The sequence below is a fragment of the Leucoraja erinacea genome, chromosome 18, assembly GCF_028641065.1.
Source record: "Leucoraja erinacea ecotype New England chromosome 18, Leri_hhj_1, whole genome shotgun sequence".
Taxonomy (NCBI): domain Eukaryota; kingdom Metazoa; phylum Chordata; class Chondrichthyes; order Rajiformes; family Rajidae; genus Leucoraja; species Leucoraja erinaceus.
In genome coordinates this window covers 37,494,492-37,514,327 of record NC_073394.1, presented here as the reverse complement: position 1 = coordinate 37,514,327, position 19,836 = coordinate 37,494,492, and the positions used below count along the sequence as shown (strand labels likewise).

The following is a 19,836-nucleotide window of genomic DNA, read 5'->3' as shown; positions in this document are numbered from 1 at the left end:
ATGAAAGAAAACTGGCAGGAAACATAAAAACTGACTTGAAAAGTTTTTATAGATATGTGAAGAGAAAAAGATTAGTTAAAACAAATGTAGGTCCATTGCAGTCAGAAACAGGAGAATTGATAATCGGGAACAAAGACTTGGCAGACCAATTGAATAACTACTTTGGTTCTGTCTTCACTAAGGAAGACATAAATAATCTGCTGGAAATAGCAGGGGACCGGGGGTCAAATGAGATGGAGGAACTGAGTGAAATCCATGTTAGCCGGGAAGTGGTGTTAGGTAAATTGAATGGATTAAAGGCCGATAAATCCCCAGGCCCAGATAAGCTGCATCCCAGAGTACTTAAGGAAGTAGCCGCAAAAATAGTGGATGCATTAGTTATAATTTTTCAAAACTCTTTAGATTCTGGAGTAGTTCCTGAGGATTGGAGAGTAGCTAATGTAACCCCACTTTTTAAAACGGGAGGGAGAGAGAAAACGGGGAATTACAGACCAGTTAGTCTAACATCGGTAGTGGGGAATCTGCTAGAGTCAGTTATTAAAGATGGGATAGCAGCACATTTGGAAAGTGGTGAAATCATTGGACAAAGTCAGCATGCCTTTATGAAAGGTAAATCATGTCTGATGAATCTTATAGATTTTTTCGAGGATGTAACAAGTAGGGAGAACCAGTGGATGTATTATATCTGGACTTTCAGAAGGCTTTCGACAAGGTCCCGTATAAGAGATAGGTATACAAACTTAAAGCACACGGAATTGGGGGTTCAGTATTGATGTGGATAGAGAACTGGCTGGCAAACAGGAAGCAAAGAGTAATGGGAGGCAGTGACTAGTGGAGTACCACAAGGCTCAGTGCTGGGACCCCAGCTATTTACAATATATATTAATGATGTGGACGAGAGAATTGAATGCAACATCTCCAAGTTTGCGGATGACATGAAGCTGGGGGGCAGTGTTAGCTGTGAGGAGGATGCTAGGAGGCTGCAAGGTGACTTGGGTAGGCTGGGTGAGTGGGCAAATGCATGGCAGATGCAGTATAATGTGGATAAATGTGAGGTTATCCACTTTGGTGGCAAAAACAGGAAAGTAGACTATTATCTGAATGGTGGCCGATTAGGAAAGGGGGAGATGCAGCGAGACCTGGGTGTCATGGTACACCAGTCATTGAAAGTAGGCATGCAGGTGCAGCAGGCAGTGAAGAAAGCGAATGGTATGTTAGCATTCATAGCAAAAGGATTTGAGTATAGGAGCAGGGAGGTTCTACTGCAGTTGTACAGGGTCTTGGTGAGACCACACCTGGAGTATTGCGTTTAGTTTTGGTATCCAAATCTGAGGAAGGACATTATTGCCATAGAGGGAAGTCAGAGAAGGTTCACCAGACTGATTCCTGGGATGTCATATGAAGAAAGACTGGATAGACTCGGCTTGTGCTCGCTAGAATTTAGGAGATTGAGGGGGGGGGGGGGGGGGGGTCTTATAGAAACTTACAAAATTCTTAAGGTGTTGGACAGGCTAGATGCAAGAAGATTGTTTGCGATGTTGGGGAAGTCCAGGACGAGGGGTCACAACTTAAGGATAGAGTGGAAATCCTTTAGGACCGAGATGAGAAAAACAATTTTCACACAGATAGTGATGAATCTCTGGAATTCTCTGCCACAGAAGGTAGTTGAGGCCAGTTCATTGGCTATATTTAAGAGGGGGTTAGATGTGGCCCTTGTGGCTAAAGGGATCAGGGGGTATGGAGAGAAGGCAGGTACGGGATACTGAGTTGGATGATCAGCCATGATCATATTGAATGGTGGTGCAGTCTCGAAGGGCCAAATTGCCTACTCCTGCACCTATTTTCTATGTTTCTATGACCCTACTTCAAACTCTCAGTAAGAGTCAAGAGAAGTTGTTCAGACTGCAGAAGGGTCCCGCCCTGAAAAGTCACCTGTCCACATTCTCCAGAGATGCTGCCAGACCTGCTGAGTTACTCCAGCACTTTGTGTCCATTTTTAAAGACTAGCACCTGCAGTTCCTTGTTTGCACAGACCCCCATGTTAAACGTGTGCAGTGAAAGCCACATATGGCACCCTCTGACAAACCAACAAATAATAACAAGGACAAAATGTTTAAATAAGCACACTAAGAGCACATGGGACAAATTATTTTTCTTCTGATGCAACATAGTTATTTCATAATCAGAAGTTTCACACTGATAGCAACGAAACACAACTTACTTCAGCAACACCTCCTCCTGCCCACAGACCTTTAAGATGTAGCTGCCAATGTCAACCTTGTTGAGGTCGTCGTGAGCCCAGCACAGCGCCTGCATTATGATCAGCTCCACGTGAGAGCTCACTGCAACAAAAAAAACCTCTTTAGTTCAGCTTAGTTTACATTAGAGATACAGCACGGAAACCAGGCCTTTGGCCCATCAAGTCCGTTCGAACCAGCAATCCCCGCACTTTAACACTATACACACACTAGGGACTATTCACCTTTATACCGAGCCAATCACCCTACAAGCCTGTACATCTTTGGAGTGTGGGAGGAAACCAAAGATCTCAGAGAAAACCCATGCGGACACGGGGAGAACGTACAAACTCCATACAGATGTCACCCGTAGTTGGGATTGAACCTGGGTCTCTGGTGCTCAAGGCACTGCAAGACAGCTATTCTACTGCTGCGCCACCGTGCCACACAGCTTTACACTTACTCTGAAGCAGAAACAAAAGCGCTTTTCACTGTACCTCGGTACACGTGACAACAAACGAAGCTACAAGGACATACAAGAATCATTTGTCTCACAGCTTGTACAAATACAGGTATTAGTATTACAGGTCCACCATTGATTTTCCGACACCCTTGGTTCCGGATTATTTGTTTTGCCGGACCGACAAAGGTGACGACCTCCGAGAAGAGTCCAACGGCACATGAAAGGTCCGCCTAGGCTGCCAAGGGGCCGAGATACCGGCCCACAAAGTCAGTCTGGCAATCCGGCTATGGGAACGGATCTACCGGCTCCGGCCTGGGTTCAGAGCCCTGGCCGCAGTAGGCAAATTCGACCCACCAATCAGCCGTGGATGTCACAACGAGGTAGAGGTCGGCCACCTCACCCGGCCTAGGCGTCACATTTTCCCGGAGATTAAGTGTGCTTTTGAAATGTTGTCCAGTGTAAAGGAGGTGCCGAACCATCAGTGGCCAGAAAATTGGTGGTGGATCTGTACCACATGATCAGTCCAAGATAACTCCACCAGCTGGCAGTGCATGCTCACAAGGTCATAAAGGATAGGAATAGAATTAAACCCATGAAGTCCAATCCACCACCTAATCATGGCTGATTTCCCCCTAACCCCATTCTCCTGCCTTCTCCCCATAACCTTTGACATCTGAACTAATCAAGATCTCTGCCTTAAAATATGCACTGACTTGGCCTCTACAGCCTTCTGTGGCAAAGAATTCCACAGATTCACCACCCTCTGACAAAAGAAATGTCTCCTCATCTCCTTCTTAAAAGAACGACCTTTAAGTCTGAGGCCATGACCTTTAGTCCTCGACTCTCCCACGAGTGGAAACATCCTCTCCACATCTACTCTATCAAAGCCTTTCACTATTTGGTACATTTCAATGAGGTTACCCTCATTCTTCTAAACACCACTGAGTACAGGCCCATTGCCAACAAATTCTCATCATAGGTTAATCCACTCATTTCTGGGATCATTCTTGTAAACCTCCTCTGGACCCTCGCCAGAGCCAGCACATCCTTCCTCAGATACGTTGCCCAAATGCTCTAGATTGATTTGAAACAATCTGACAATATCTGGGTGAATATGCCCCATCTTAATTTTATTTAAAAAAGGAAAGTGTATTTAATTAGTATAACATCCCATGAAAATCTCCAGCTCAAAATCCAGAATCTTGAATGCACACATCACTAATTTAGGACAGTTTCTTCCCCCCTGTTAACAGGCTTCTGAACGGTCCTTCCATAAGCTAGGGTACTGTCCGATTCACCTCTACCCCATTGTGGACATTGGAATTTGTCTCTGGAACTGATGCGCTACAATGCTGAGAACTATATTCTGCACTCTGTATCTTCCCCATTGCTCTACCTATTGTACTGGAGTTCGACTTGATTGTGATTTTTGTGTAATGTTATCTGATAAGCTTGGACAGCAAAGCTTTTCACTGTACCTTATTACACAATAAACCCAAGAGATATAGCAGCATTCTAGTAAGAGTGATTGAATTCTGATTGAGGATTAATGTTAGGTGAATTAAAAAAAAAGATATCTATGTACCACAACTGGAGTGAGTAAAGTCCATGAAGTCTTTAATTCTTAGTTAGCGAATCAAACAAAAATAATAAATACAGCTGCCTGATGGCGACACAAGGAACTGCAAATGCTGGAGTCTTGAGCAAAACAAAGTGCTGAAGGAACTCAGCAGGCCAGACAGCATCGGGTAGGCCAGACAGCATGTTATTTTAACTGAGTACTTACATACACAGTTGAAACTAAAAATTGTTTCTCAATCAGTTCCCGTCAGTGCAGTTAATAAATACATATAGCTTTAAAAATTAAAATTACCATATCTAAAATAGGCCTAACTAAAAACAGACATTCAGACCGAACAGTGGCTTTGCTTTGACAGGTGCCAAGCTGTCAAAGTATGGGCGAGGTTAGATGCGTTGGTGTATGATATATGGGGAGGGGACACAGTCTGTTAACCAGTCTTATTGCCTGTGGAAAGAAGCTGTGTAGCATCCAGCTGGTTTTGCAGCTGATGCTCCTGTACCTCTTCCCAGAAGGCAGAACGGGGAAGATGTGGTTTGATGGATGATAGGGTATCCTTAATAATGGAGATGGCTCTGCTGATGCTCCGCTTCTGATAGATCTCCAACAGGAAAGGGAGTGGGGCACCAATGATCCTGCTGGCTGTCTTCGCTATCCTGTTAAGTTGGTTTTGCTCATAAGCCTTGCAGCTCCCAAACCAGGAAGTGATGCCGTAGGTCAATATACTCTCGATGGTGCCCCTGTAGAAGGTCCTTAGATGAACAGTAGGGAAATCTGCTTTTCTTAGTCTTCGGAGAGGGTGGAGCCGCTGCTGAGCTCTTTTGATGATTGCTGTGGTGTTGGTCGTTGAGGTCAGGTCATCCGCCAGGTGAAGTCCCGAGAACTTCACACTACTGACCCTCTCCACAGCAGCACCATCTTCATCAGGCCACTTCTTCAGAAGAAGGGTCTCAACCCGAGATGACATTTAGTTTAGTGTAGTTAGAGATACAGCATGGCAAACAGACCCTTTGGCCCACCAGGTCTGCAATGACCAGCAATCTCTGCACATTAACACCATCATACACCCACTGGGGACAACTTTTCCATTTACCAAGGCAATTTACCTAGTAACCTGCACGTCTTTGGAATGTGGGAGGAAACCGAAGATCTCGGAGAAAACCCACGCAGGTCACGGGGAGAACGTACAAACTCCGTAAAGACAGCACCCGTAATCGGGATCAAACCCGGGTCTCTGGCGCTGCATTCGCTGTAAAGGGCCTGTCCCACTTCGGCGATTTTTTAGGCACCACATGGTCGCCAGAGTGTCACCTGTGTGGTCGTGAGAAGTCTCCTCAGTCGCCCAAAGAGTCGTAGCGTTTTTCTGGTTGTCACTGGATTTTGAAATGTTCAAGATTTTTCGGTGACAGTGGACCCGACTCCAATGAGCGTAGTTTGGCTTCTCCTGACGTGGGTGCTGTTGTTGGTTGTCGCTGGTGCTAACTTCGGTGAATTCCACTGATGACTACCTACGTCAACCTACGTCAACCTACGTCAACCTACGTCAGGTACCGGCGACTGAATTGTCTTCAGTTGTTGCCGACAGGGTCGTAGCTTGTCGCGGGTGGACGTAGGATGTCATAGGTTGTGTCGTAATGGGTCGTCAGTTGTCAGTAGCTTGACGTCAACTAGGTCGTAGGTTGTTGTAGCTTATAATAGACAACCAAGGTGGGGGGGGGGGGGGCCTGTCGCCAGTTTTTTTGGCGACCTGCTACGACGACAGTCGCCAAAAAAAAATCGCCTAAGTGGGACAGGCCCATAAAGCAGCAACTCTACCGCTGCGCAACCGTGGCTGCCCATCTGTACTTTCCCTCCAGATACTTGCGGTGGGTAGATGCAATTTCCATGCTGTATGAATATTGCCTGACCCGCTGGCTCCAGCATTTTGTGTCCTTCCAATTCTTACCTCTAAAGGCTTGGGTATGAGGCCTGAGTTGGGTTCACATCATCAGAATGCACAGCAGTATTCATCGTATCCATTACACGTTGTACAATACAATACAATACGGTTTATTTATCACATTGCACATAAGTGCAAGTGAAATGAATATGTCAGCAGCGGTACAATTATAAAGAACACACACAAAAACACAATAAAAATTTAACATAAACATCCACCACAGCATTCATCACTGTGGTGGAAGGCACAAAATTTGGCCAATACTCCTCCATTTTCCCCCATGGTCAGGACCTCAACCCTCCGCAGCCGTTGCTGCGGGCATCCAGATGGTAAAAGGACATGGTACAAGTCCAAGTAAGTCCATAGTTGGCTCTTCCCCACCGGAGACTGCGGCTTTAAGTTGATGTAGGCCGCAGGCCGGCGGTCGAAGATTTAAAGTTTAAAGTTCCCGCCGCGTCGCAGCCAGAAGCACCGCAGACCGCAGGGCCGGCGGTCGAAGCTCCCCTCCAGGGGTGATGGTAAGTCGCCACCGCGCCCGCGCCCGCGGTAGAAGTTGGCCGCGGGCCGGCAGTGATGGCTTCTTCTTCCCCCGGGTCCCCCACGAGGGATCCCGGGCTGTAGACGCCGCGCCAGCTGGAGCTGTGCAGACTGCGGCTTCAGGCTGCCGGCTGCCCCGGGCCAGCGAAACGGAGCGCTCCCCTCCAGCGAGCCCCAGCGAGGGCTCGCCCGCTCCACGCCGAGAGTCCACGCTGCGCCCGCCGCTGAAGCCCCGGGCGCGTCTCCGGGAAAGGCCGCGCCGATCCTTGCTGTTAGGCCACGGGGAGGCGACCTGGAAAAAGTTGCCTCTCCATGGAGGAGGCGGCCGAAACGGTTTCCCCCTCACCCCCCCCACACCAAATACACAAAGAAACATGTGAACTGCTTCTGGTTGTTTTACATAAAGGCCCTGACCTTTATTAGCAAACAATTTTCATCATTCATCGATCTGTTTGCACTATTTTTTCCTTCAGCCATTCCCTTTGGCAGTCTGCGCAGCTCTTATTACGACAGCATGAGATTAGTGTTAACATTTATTGTTGTGAATTCATTTAATCCTGACCACCACTAGAAAAATTGCATCATCCAGGCAAAGGTTGCAGTTCAAAATACGAAGTTATGTGACTCAATGTGAAACATGATGTTATTAAATGAAATTAAAGCAGCAATTGATGTGTTGGCATCACTCACTATCCTGGCTTGTTGCTGCCAACTGTTTGTTCCTGCAAAACAGATTCTACACATGGCACAGTGGTGTAACCATACAGCTGCTGCACCACTGAGCCAGAGACCCAGATTCCATCCTGACCTCGGGTGTGAAGTTTGCATGTTCTCCATGTGACCTTGTGGGTTTCCTCCGGGTGCTCCAGTCTCTTCCCACATCCCAAAGACGTGCGGGTTTGTAGGTTAATCGGCCCTCTGTAAATTGCACTAGTGTGTCGGGAGTGGATGAGAAAGTGGGATAACATGGAACTCGTGTGAACGGGCGAGTGTGGCCTCGGTTGGCAGGTCCTCCACAGATGAGGACCCACTGAGTTACTCCAGCACTTTGTGTTCTACCCAAGATGCCAGCATCTGCAGTTCCTTGTCTCCATTGTTATTCGACTGTTTCTTATGACATAAAAATCACGAGAAACATCTCAAAAGGCAGATGGCATGCTCCTTCATTGCATTAAGCATTATTCATCACACATTCCTGGGATGCATCTACAATGAATAATAAGTAATATTATGTTTTGCCAAATGTGTTCAATGTTGTTGCAACAACAGAAGCAGAGAATTAATGTTCTTTATCAAAGCAATTGCTCTTCCATAAAAAAATGCTTTGGCCCAGTCACATCCTTCTGTCTGAAAGCGGACATTTTAACTGCAAGCTCTCATTTGTTTTCTGGAGATGAGGTCCATGTCTATTACGGCTCAAATCTTTCGGCAGCTCGTGAAAACCTCAACTGTCTGGCCAACGTTAGATACTGTATTAAATCACCATCAGCATTGCTGCCTTGCTATTTTTGGCCAGTGATATAATGTGTGAAACCTGACATTATCCAAATTGGCAGACAGTATTTCCTTAACTCTATACTTGCATATGAACAACATACATATTATTATATGAATCCATGCAAATAAATAGCATGCAATCTTTTTGTTTAATTATAAATCCAGCTTAGATGTACAAACTAAAAGGTTTGAAAGTAAATATTGAACAGAACAGCACAGGGACAAGCCATTCAGCCCACAATGTCTGTGCAAAACATGATGCCGAAACGAACTTTGATCAGCCAGCACGTAATCCATTCCCTGCATATCCACATGCCTATGAAATGCCACTATCTTATCTGCCTTTGCGACCACTTCTGGCAGAGCGTTCCAGGCACTCATCACCTTCTTCGTAAAAATAAAAATAAAAACTTGCCCTTCACATTAAACTTTCAGTTCATAAAGTCAAAAACACATCCCTTTAAACTTTCAGTTCATAAAGCTCATCTAGTATTTGATTTTTTTCCATCCTGGGAGAAAGGTTCTGACCACTTCTCATAATTCTGCCTCTCATAATTGTATACACTTCTATCAGGTCTTCCTGCAACTTCCAAAGTTCCAGAGAAAACAATACAAATCTGTCCTAAGTCTTCCCGAGTCCACACCGGCCATCGATCAACACCGTTAACACTAGTTCCATGTTATCCACTTTCTCACCTACTCCCCACAAACTGGAGGCAATTTACAGAAGGTCAATTAACCCACACATCTTTGGGATGTGTTAGGAAACCCACGAGGTCACAGGGAGAACGTGCAAACTCCACACAGACAGCACCTGAGGTCAGGATCAAACACAGGCCTTTGGAGCTGTGAGGCAGCAGCTCTCTCGAATGTGCCTGTAAAGGTAGCAACGTTTGGTGAGCATCAAATACTGATGTATGATGCTGTTTGCAAAAACAAGATCTTCAAGTTCAGCCATGCAAGCTGAAAGATAAAAATGTGCCGCCTGCAGTTATCAAGATTAAGTTGCAGGCTGTGAAAATTACAAATACTTTTAGAAGCAAATTTACTGAATATGTAAATCCTGGCTAAATTGGAGCGGCTAGGACTTCAAAATGGGGTAAAAGCTTCAGGGTTGCTGGGAGATTTGGTCAATTTGGAATTGCTCTCTGCAGAGCTGGGACAAGCTGCGGAGTGGTGCCAGTTTGTCTACAGCCTAGATACAATTTGCAAGAAAAGAATAAGAACATCGGCAGACCCTGTCAATTAGGTGCAAAGCATAGGGGGAAAGCTTAGAAACAAGCAATTTACAAATATATTTAGCACATCCAATTAGAGGGATACATTTGCAATCAAAAATAGATCTGTCGTACCTCGGCTGTGTTATGCATTTAGTTTTATTGAATTATTCCAAGGTGCACGTGGGGGATAGTCATGGCAACCCTTACTTGAAGGATGTCAAAGGCATTCAAGTAGAATGAAGAGAGGTTGGTTTGTAAGCTTCATTGTGGAATTATTTTCAAAATGTTATGAATGACTTGGGCACGTAAAATAGATTTGGACAGCAACATGGAGAAGAGTCTCGACCCGAAACGTTGCCTATTTCCTTCGCTACATAGATGCTGCCTCACCCGCTGAGTTTCTCCAGCATTGTCCACCTTCGATTTTCCAGCATCTGCAGTTCCTTCTTAAACATGGATAGGGAAGGATAAGGGGCAAATGCAGGAAGGTGGGACTAGTGTGGATGGGGCACCTTGGTCGGCATTGGCAAGTTGGGCTGAAGAGCCTGTCTTTATGCTGCATGACACGATGGCTAGAATTCCCAGTAAATGAGATTCAGAACATAGAACAGTACAGTAATTGGTCCTGCAGCCAACAATATCTGTGCCAAACATGATGCCAAGTTAAATTAATCTCTGCCTCCACATGATCCATATCCCTCCATTCCATGCATAGCCATGTGCCTATCCAAAAGCCTTAAACACCATGATCATATCTGCCACCACCAACTCAGGCAGGGCGTTCCAGGCAGCCACTGCCCTCTTTCAAACCATCAACATTGAAGGGGATCGACACGTCAAGATAAAAAACCTTGCAGTACACATCTCCTTAAACTTTGCTCACCTCTCATCTCACCTTTGACATTTCCACACTGGGGGGAGAAGGATCTGACTGTTTACCCCATCTATGGCCCTCAATAGTTCAGACTCAGACTCAGATTCAGATTCAATTTTAATTGTCATTGTCAGTGTACAGTACAGAGACAACGAAATGCATTAGACAACGAAATGCAGACTGAGCAGCAGAGGGAATTTTCTCTCTTTTGGAAGGACACAATGGAAAAGAAAATTCACAGAGCTGACTTAACCAAAGGCAATGGTTAATCTTCATCTCACCAAGTGAAGCCAAGACATGCACATTTCTTGTCCGTATATGGAGCCGAGTTGATAGGATGCCAATGTTCACATTAAACGACTTCTATACTTGAAGCCTTGACATTTGCATCAACCGCCACAAAGTAAACATTGCAAGTGAACCCGTTTAAAAATAACCTCATTTCTTGGACCGAGGTACGATCCTGACCTCGGATGAAGTTTGCATCTTCTCCCAGAGATTGTGCAAGTTTCCTCCGGGTGCTCCAGTTTCCACCCACAACCTAAAGACGTGCAGGTTTGTAGGTCAATTGGCCCTCTTTAAATTGCCTCTAATGTGTCAGGAGTGGATGAGAAAGTGGGATAACATAGACCTAGTCTGAATTTCCCCGGAAAAGGAGATTAATAAAGTATTTATTATTATTATTATTATTATTATAGGTTAATCAATGGTCTGTATGGACTTGGTGGACTAAAGGGCCTGTTTCCACATTATATCTCTAAACAAACATGAAAACAGTCCAGTAAAAGCAGAGGATGGAGAGGAACAAAGGCTGGCCAAATGGCCCGATCATCATCAGAATGACATGCGTGGCAGCTTTGCCGTGGTAGGTTGAAGGGCCCATTTCCATGCTGTATCTCTAAAAGTAAATAACTACTACCTCACCAGAAGATGGACACATAAAGCTGGAGTAACTCAACGGGTCAGGAAGTATCTCTGGAGAAAATAGATGACGTTTCGGGTCGAAACCCTTCTTCAGACCGAGTTGGGGAAAGGGAAAAGAAAGAAAATATAGAAGCTACATAGGACAAATGGATGAAAGATACGAAAAACAGCAACAATGATCAAGGAAAGCCCACAATGGCCCACTATTGTCTGTGGGATAGCGTGTTACACAGACAGTGAAACTCAACAGGACCACAGTGAAACTAGTACAATGACTAGGGTGGGGGAGGGGGGTGCAAGGGTGACTTGAAGTTACAGTTTGGCCTCACTCTGACAGTGGGGGAGGGTCAGGACAGAAAGGTCTAACTTCAAGTAACCCTTGCATCCCCTCTCCCTCAGTCCCTCCACCCACCAGTTGTACTAGACTCACTGTCGCCCTGTTGAGTTTCACTGTCTGTTTAACTCGTTACCACCTACCCCACAGCCAACAATGGACCATTGTGGGCTCCATCTTTCCTTGATCATTGTTGCTTTTGGCATATTTTTCCTTTCCCCCCCCCCCCCCGACTCTCAGTCTGAAGGGTCTCAACCTAAAAGGTCACCTATTCCTTCTCTCCAGAGATGCTGCCTGAACCACTGAGTTACTCCAGCTTTATCTATCTTTGGTTTCAACCAGTATTTGCAGTTCTTTCCTACACACACTGGCTCAGCGGGATTGTTTGGCTACGTTAACATGTTTTAAAGGGAAGTGAAGAAAGCGAATGGCATGTTGGCCTTCATAACAAGAGAAGTTGAGTATAGGAGGAAAGAGGTCCTTCTGTAGTTGTACAGGGCCCTAGTGAGGCCACAACTGGAGTACTGTGTGCCGTTTTGGTCTCCAAATTTGAGGAAGGACATTCTTGCTATTGAGGAAGGTAGCATAGGTTCACATGATTAATTCACGGGATGGCGGGAGTGTCATATGTTGTTACAATGGAGCGGCTGGGCTTGTATACACTGGAATTTAGAAAGACGAGAGGGGACCTGATTGAAACATGTAAGATTATTAAGGGATTGGACACGCTAGAGGCAGGAAACATGCTCCCGACGTTGGGGTAGTCCAGAACCAGGGGCCACAGTTTTAGAACGTAGATGAGGAAAAAGTTTTTCACCCAGAGAGTTGTGAATCAGTGGAATTCTCTGCCTGAGAAAGCAGTGGAGGCAGATTCTCTGGATGCTTTCGAGAGAGAGTTAGATAAAGATAGCGGATTTACGGGATATGGGGAGAAGGCAGGAATGGGGTACTGATTGTGGATAATCAGCCATGATCATGGTGAATGGCGGTGCTGGCTCGAAGGGCCGCATGGCCTACTCCTGCACCTATTGTCTTTTAAAACATGAAAAATAACAAGACGCTTGAATATTTAGAATGATGCTCCAGTGCTGTGACATGAACGTCAACTTCACGCTGATCAGAGGGAAGCCGGTGCCTGCTAAACAGAGCTGGACAGAGAATACTCTGGCACTCGGATGTAAACCTGATGGCCCGTTTAAAAAAAGATAATTTTGCCGGTGATACTGGACTTTTTTTTTATTTTTTTATAAAAGGAAGTTGCCTCACCACTGTTCTTGCCATTTCACATTTACAAAGTTTAAAAACAATTCATGGAATGGTGGAAAAGGAATTGCAGATGTTGGATTGCCAAAAAAGTGCTGGAGTAACTCAGTGGGTCAGCAGCATGTCTGGAGAACATGGATGGGTGACGTTTCCGGTTAAGACCCTTCTTTGAAGAAACGTCACCTACCCATGTTCTCCAATGATGCTGCCTGACCTGCTAAGTTACTCCAGCACGTTGTGTCTTTTTTTGTAAACCAGCAGCTGCAGTTCCTGGTTTCTGCATTTTTCAACACCTCCGGCTGTTTCAGGCCCAAGCCTGAAGGGTCTCAACCCAAGACATCACCTATCCATGTTCTCCAGACCTGCTGAGTCACTCCAGCACTTTGCATCTTTTAAAGGAATAATCTTCCTGGACATGAAACTTGGTCATAACAACATGTCATTAAAGAACAGGTACATATGACTCAATAATTTTTTTTAAAGAGTCAAGAGTGTTTAATAGTCATATGTACTGACAATGGAACAATGAAATTCTAATAGCCGAGTCTCACGTTGCGAGTTGACACAAGAGGTACCGCGAGTTAAAACTCGTGGTAATAACGTACGATTAACGCACGGAACTCGTGGACGCAACTTAGAGACTCGTGGCGCTAACGGCAGGTAATCGTGTAACTTGTCAACTCTTGAAAAAAATCAAACATGTTTAAAGTTTTCCACGAGTCAAATTTACTCTTGTGGTTAAGAATTGAAACATTTTAACTCGTTGTAAGAACGTAGTGGCCCGTGCGTTTACCTTAGTGTCTCGTGAGTCTACCGTGGGAACTCTTTAACTCAGCGGGCAGGCAGCATGTCTGGAGAGAAGGAATGGGTGACGGGATGACATTTCTATTGAATCTCGCAATGAAAGGACAATGGATTTCATATATTGGAGTTACCCTTGTGCTTCAGCGTACTTGCTCAAAAGTTTACGGCCGAACTGAACTCAAAATATGGTTTGTATATCAAACATGCATGTTACAAGCACTAACCAACCATTGACAGATGAAAGATACATGCAGCTCCTGGAAAGCGAGCGTTAATTAGTTCCGGGTGAAGTTCTTAACGATAGTAATACTTTTATTCGGAATAGTTTAAATCTGCCGAGTAGCATTTTAGTTCACACCCACCGCCTCCATACTAATACACGTGTATCCACATGTTGTTTCCCCCATATACCACCGGTTGTATCGTTATTTAGGTGTTTTGGCCACCCCGAGTCTGAACTGCGCTGTAATACAGAGCAAGCCTTTTTTTCTATTTCCCTTTGTGAGAATATTTTTTTCCCTGATCATCTTCAGTAAATAGACATGCAGGCGGCTCTAATAATGTTCACGTTGCCTAATCGCTTTCCAAATATTGGAACGTGAAATTATATTTTATCTATCGTGCAAAGCTTCATTTCAGATCTTCACAATGCCAACCGCATTGAAACCTTTCGCTGCTTGGACGCGGGTGGTTCACTGCAGAAAATGACTATTTGTTTCCCAGATAAGGACGAGATGCAGAATGAGTTTGAATACACAGTGGGATATTGCTTAAACTTGGATACGTGTTGGTGGAGCGAGATCTGGGTGCCCCGAAACTCCATTGGTTTGTTCCACGACAAGCCGATTGTGCCGCCTTCGCCGTTTGTAACACCTTTTCCCACGGACTCTTTTCAGAACAAGCTCAGAAACGGCATCTATTTTGTCCGTTTTCAGGTGAGCCGACAGTGTTGAGAGGTAGGGTTGCGTGACTTTTGGCTGTAATGAATATTTTTCACCGAACCAGCCGAATTCCTGGAGACCAAACTTATATAGCTCGTTCTACCTGTTTAGCTTAAAAATGGACCCCCCCCCGCGCTGAATCTATCTTTAATAAGTCTCATAATCAGGCAACCATGAACTAGAGACAGACAAAATACTGGAGTGCGAATGCGTCAGTCAGCATCTCTGAGGAATAGGTAATATTTCGGGTCAAGACCATTCTTCAGTCGGGTCTCGACACGAAACGTCACCAATTCATTTACTCCAGAGATGCTGCATGACCCGCCGAGTTTCTCCAGCTTTGTGGACACTTGTTCAGACTTTCGGTTATTGATCTACAAAGTTTCTGTGCTTGCTATCTCTCTTGCTCTGCTTCCTATCTCTCTTCATTTCTTTTGATTTTTCTGATGCCTTATTCACACCCTGTTCCAATCAGATTTGTTCTGGATCTGATCTCACATACTGTTCATACCTCCAAGTTTATGCCATATCAATTACCAGAAATTTTGGACTGGTTCATCTTTCTTCGCAATCTTTTTAAAACAGCAAACGGGCAACTGATTGAATGATTTCTGCATTGAAAAGCTACTTTAAAGATTCTGCACAGTGTCTCAATTGTGCAGCAGCTCCACAAATAATAACAGAACCATATATTTTTTAATCACTGTTAACATCTTTAACACTGTTGCTTATCAAAACAGACCTTCATTCACAGAGGCTCAAGAGTAACTCGGGAGACGAACTTGGAACAGAAAACGGCAAACTTGTCATACCCGTGGGAACTCGGTTAAACTCTTGATCATACACTTGGGATCTCGTACACAACCACGAGTCTTTCACTCGGGGTACCTCTTGTGTCAACTCGCAACGTGAGACTCAGCTTTTACTTGTACAGGTGCAGGTGCACAACCTTTTATCCGGTGTTCCAGAAACCGAAAAGCTCCGAAAACCGGCCATTTTTTCCAGATGTCGTCTGCGCAGCCAGGGGTAGAGTTGCCGGGGTTGGAGCTCCAACTGGCGCCGCCCGCGGCCGGACGGAGCCCCCAGCTCCGCGGCTCCAAATCCAGCGACGCTCCGCGATGTTGTGCGTCGGCGGCCACAGCGTTCCGGAGCTTGCCGCACGGCGACCCGGTAAGGCATTGCCCGCTCCCCGCTGGTATCCCAGCGCTGTTACGCCGCCGACTCCCGACATTCCCGGAGCTGGGACGTCCGACCGCGGGCGGCGCTGGATTTGGAGCGCCTCGCAGCCAGGGGTAGAGTTGCCGGGGTCGGAGCTCCAACCGGCGCCGCCCGCGGCCGGACGGAGCCCCCAGCTCCGCGAGGTTGGGAGTCGCCGACCAGGTAGGGGACTAAGAATTAAAGTTTCCCCCTTCACCCCGACTCCACCACCACCACATAAAATCCCTCCAAACTAACTGACTAACATTTATGCAATGATTCTCCCGGTCACCCGGGAGGAGGCAGCAGCTCCAGACTTTTCAAGCCGCCCGCGCTACCTACCTAATCTACGCTAAAAATCTTCCATTCTGAAATCCGAAAATGTCTGAAATCCGACAAGTGTCTGGTCCCAAGGCTTTCGGATAAAAGGTTGTGCACCTGTAGCAGCAAAAGAGACCAGTATACACACTACACATAGACAATATCTAGTAATCAAAAAATCAATAAATAAATAACCACATCAGTACTGCAGCACAAAAAAGTCCACAGTGCAACCAAAGACAGTCCATAACAGCTCACAGTTAAGATCCGTGTTTAGTGTTCAAGAGCCTGAACACTGAAAGCCTTTATATTAAACTGCCAGCATGTTTTTGTCAAAACGAGTCAACATTCAGGTGTTAAAACAGAAGTTAATTCTGGCCCTGTTTGCACTCACTCTGAAACATCCAGTCTGGCTCTCGCTGGCTGATTCTGGATAAGCTCAGATCAAACAGAGGGCAAGACTCGATAGACTAAAGGGCCTGTCCCACTTAGCCGTCATTTAGGCGACAGGCCGGTAGTGACTGACATGCGACGGTTGCGTGCGTCATCATGCGTCCGCACAGCCGTCTGGAGCGCGTGATGTCATTTGAAGATAGACACAAAATGCTGGAGTAACTCAGCAGGACCGGCAGCATCTCTCGAGAGAAGGAATGGATGATGTTTTGGGTCGAGACACTTCTTCAGTCTGAAGAACGATCTCGAACCGAAACGTCACCCATTGCTTCTCTCCAGAGATGCTGCTGGTCCCACTGAGTTACTCCAGCATTTTGTGTCTATCTCCAATCGTCTTGGCTCCGCTCTGGGAGTAGAAGTGGGGGCAGATCCGGATCGGCAACGGCCTTGAGCCCCAGGCCGAGCTCTGCGATCATTTACCTGCTTCTGCTGCTGTTGGTCTTGGGCCTGTCCCACTTCGGCCGTCAGTTACGCGACAGGCCGGTGGCATGCGTAGATTTTGTGCAGGACGAAGTCCACACTCCTCCAAGCCACTCCACACCACTCCATGTGCCCGTCCCGCGCTACCCATACGCTAGCAGATCGCGTAAATGCCGCGCAAAAGACGGCCAAGTGGGACTGGCTCTTTAGTTTGTGAATCTTCCCCTCTGTTATCAGGCTTCTCAATGGTCCTTCCTTAAGCTGGGGTACTGTCCGATTCACCTCTACCCTATTGCGGACATTGAACTTTGTCTCTGGAATTGGTGCACTAAATGCTGAGATCTATATTCTGCACTCTGTATCTTCCCCTTTGCTGTACCTATTGTACTGGAGTTTGATGACTGTATTCATGCATAGTATTATCTGATCCGTTTGGATAGAATGTGGAAAAAAGCTTTTCACTATACCTTGGTACACATGACAATAACAAACCTAAACCTAGGCCCGTTTGTGTGCAAAATTACTTTTGCAATGATATCTAGTCAAATTATTGGCCACATGAATTAGCTGATCCACTGGACAACCAATGAAGCCACAAATTCACTTTTTATTCCAGTTTAAAAATACTTTGCTTCTAAAAATAAAAATTGGATCACATCCATATGGTAAAGACAATGAGCTGCTGAAATAATTACCGCACAATTCTTTAGACTATTCTGTAACTCAAATTCCTTCTGAATGATTTATTGCTAGTGAGAGCTTGTCATTTCTGCTTTATTCAAAGATCAAGATAAACAGACATTTTCATTCCAGCCATTCCATTAAATATTCAGATCCTTCCCTCAGCAGACATCCTGTTGTTGAACCCTGTGTGCTTGGAAACATGCCTGCACATTATAAAACCCCAGAATAGGTATTCCACATGATAAAAGAATCCCACAGAATCTCAAGCTCCATAAATGGTGGCAAAACAGCCGAGTGATGTGGAATTAAAGAAAAAAAAATATATGCATGGTAACAGGCCCTTTGGCACACTGGGTCCACACGACCCTCGATCACTAGTTCTATGTTATCCCACTTTCTCATCCACTCCCAACACACTAGGGGCAATTTACAAAGGGCCAATTAACCTCCAAGTTGTCACGTCTGTCTGGTGCTATGAGGCAGCGGATAAATCACCTCCATATGAATATAAAGTCCACAAATTATGTTCATTATCAGAGTATCGAGTCATGTCATTTGCACAAGTAATTGCTCAAAATGTATTTGACTGCAAGAATCCAGCTGCTAAGTCTGGGTATTTGAGGTCACTTCTACACATCTGTAAAATAGTTCAGAGATTTGCCGTTTTGAACTTCATAAATACAGTTTTTTTGGGTAATGCAGACATGCCACTGTAATTTACCGGCATCTTAGGGCGACACATAGGCAAAGTTAACTCAACTGCTGCCTCACAGCACCAGAGACCCGGGTTTGATCCTGACCTTAGTTGCTGCCTGTGTGGAGTTTGCACTTTCTCCACCAAGGAATTTCACTGAGCGACATGTCACGTGTGATAAGAAAGTACCATTCATTCATGACTCTATAAAATCGATGCACATATTGTCCCGAAACACTTTTGACAATCTTTGCTTCAGTGTAAATGATATAGCTTACCGTCACAGGTGAATGTGACTGGCTGTTGAAACTCTTCGATTTCGATGGAGACCTTCACACTTGCATTTTCTCCACTCATGTCTCGATGAAGCATTACTGGGCTCAGAACATACCCTGGATTGGTGGAGTGGTCAGTGAACGGAAACGTGGACCGTAGTCTAAACATGCAAAAGGTTAATTTGAACTTCAGTCAAGTATTCAGATTCCAATCCGTACAACATCAATTTACATTTGGCCAACTTGATGGCGAGCAGAGGGACAACGTGGGAGAGGTACACAGTCCTCCGAAAGTGCCGACATTTTGTTTTGAAATGTTGATTGATGGAAAAGTGCTGATGTCCCTGTGGGAATCTTCATCCATTTTCAACTGGTAAATAGGAAGGAAACAAGCTCCCAAAATTCCAGAGGCACATCTCTTTCATTAGCAAACATCTTTGCCCCCAAGGCACCCCATTAAAACATCTCTCATAGTCAGAGCACAGAAAAAGGCCCTTCGGCCCAAGTTACCCATGCCGACCTGGTAACATCCTCGGAAATCTTCCCTGCACTCTTTCCAGCTTAATGGCATCTTAACTACAGGATGTTCTCACTGAAAATTGGCATGAAAACAATTCGAGAAGCAAAAGAATTTGGGGGGGAGGGGACACCTCATTGAAGCTAACAGAATAGTGAAAGGACTGGGTGGAGTGGATGTTTCCACGAGTAGGAGAGTCTAGGGCCAGATGGTACAGCCTCACAATAAAAGGAGATGAGATATTTCTTTAATCCGAGAGTAGTGAATCTGTGGAAGTCATTGCTTCAGACGACTGCAGAGGCCAAGTCAATGGGTATTTTTAAAGTGGAGATTGAGAGGTTGTTGATTTGTAAGTTATGGGGAGAAGGCAGGAGGATGGGGTAGACAGAGAGATTGAATGGTGGGGTAGCTTTGATGGGCCAAATGGCCTAATTCTACTCCTATCACATGAACTGGAGATGTTGACTTTGATTGAGGGAGGATTTGAGTCCAGGAGTAGCGACATCTTGCTCCAGTTATATGGGGCTCCAATGTAGACTGCACTGCTGGTCCATTCTTGTCACCCAAGAAAAGCAACAATGGGTTGTCCAAAATCATGGACCACCATCTTAAAATAAATTGTTGGACACTCAGGAAAGCAACGAGACAACATTTCTTCATCCA

General features: G+C 45.4%; 2 protein-coding genes across 4 annotated transcripts in view; both read right to left on the bottom strand.

The window, feature by feature from the left end:
* The window catches only part of rps13 (ribosomal protein S13), a 319,891-nt gene that overhangs the window by 97,550 nt on the left and 202,505 nt on the right, over window positions 1-19,836 (bottom strand). The window lies entirely within an intron of this gene.
* Window positions 1-19,836, bottom strand: part of pik3c2a (phosphatidylinositol-4-phosphate 3-kinase, catalytic subunit type 2 alpha) — a 157,884-nt gene that overhangs the window by 67,793 nt on the left and 70,255 nt on the right. For all 3 annotated transcript variants that reach the window (XM_055649867.1, XM_055649865.1, XM_055649866.1), the window contains exons 5-6: window positions 18,660-18,817; window positions 2,222-2,342 (exon numbers count right to left, since the gene is read on the bottom strand). In XM_055649867.1, coding sequence (XP_055505842.1) covers window positions 2,222-2,342; window positions 18,660-18,817 — 279 coding nt within the window. The remainder of the gene's footprint in view (window positions 1-2,221; window positions 2,343-18,659; window positions 18,818-19,836) is intronic.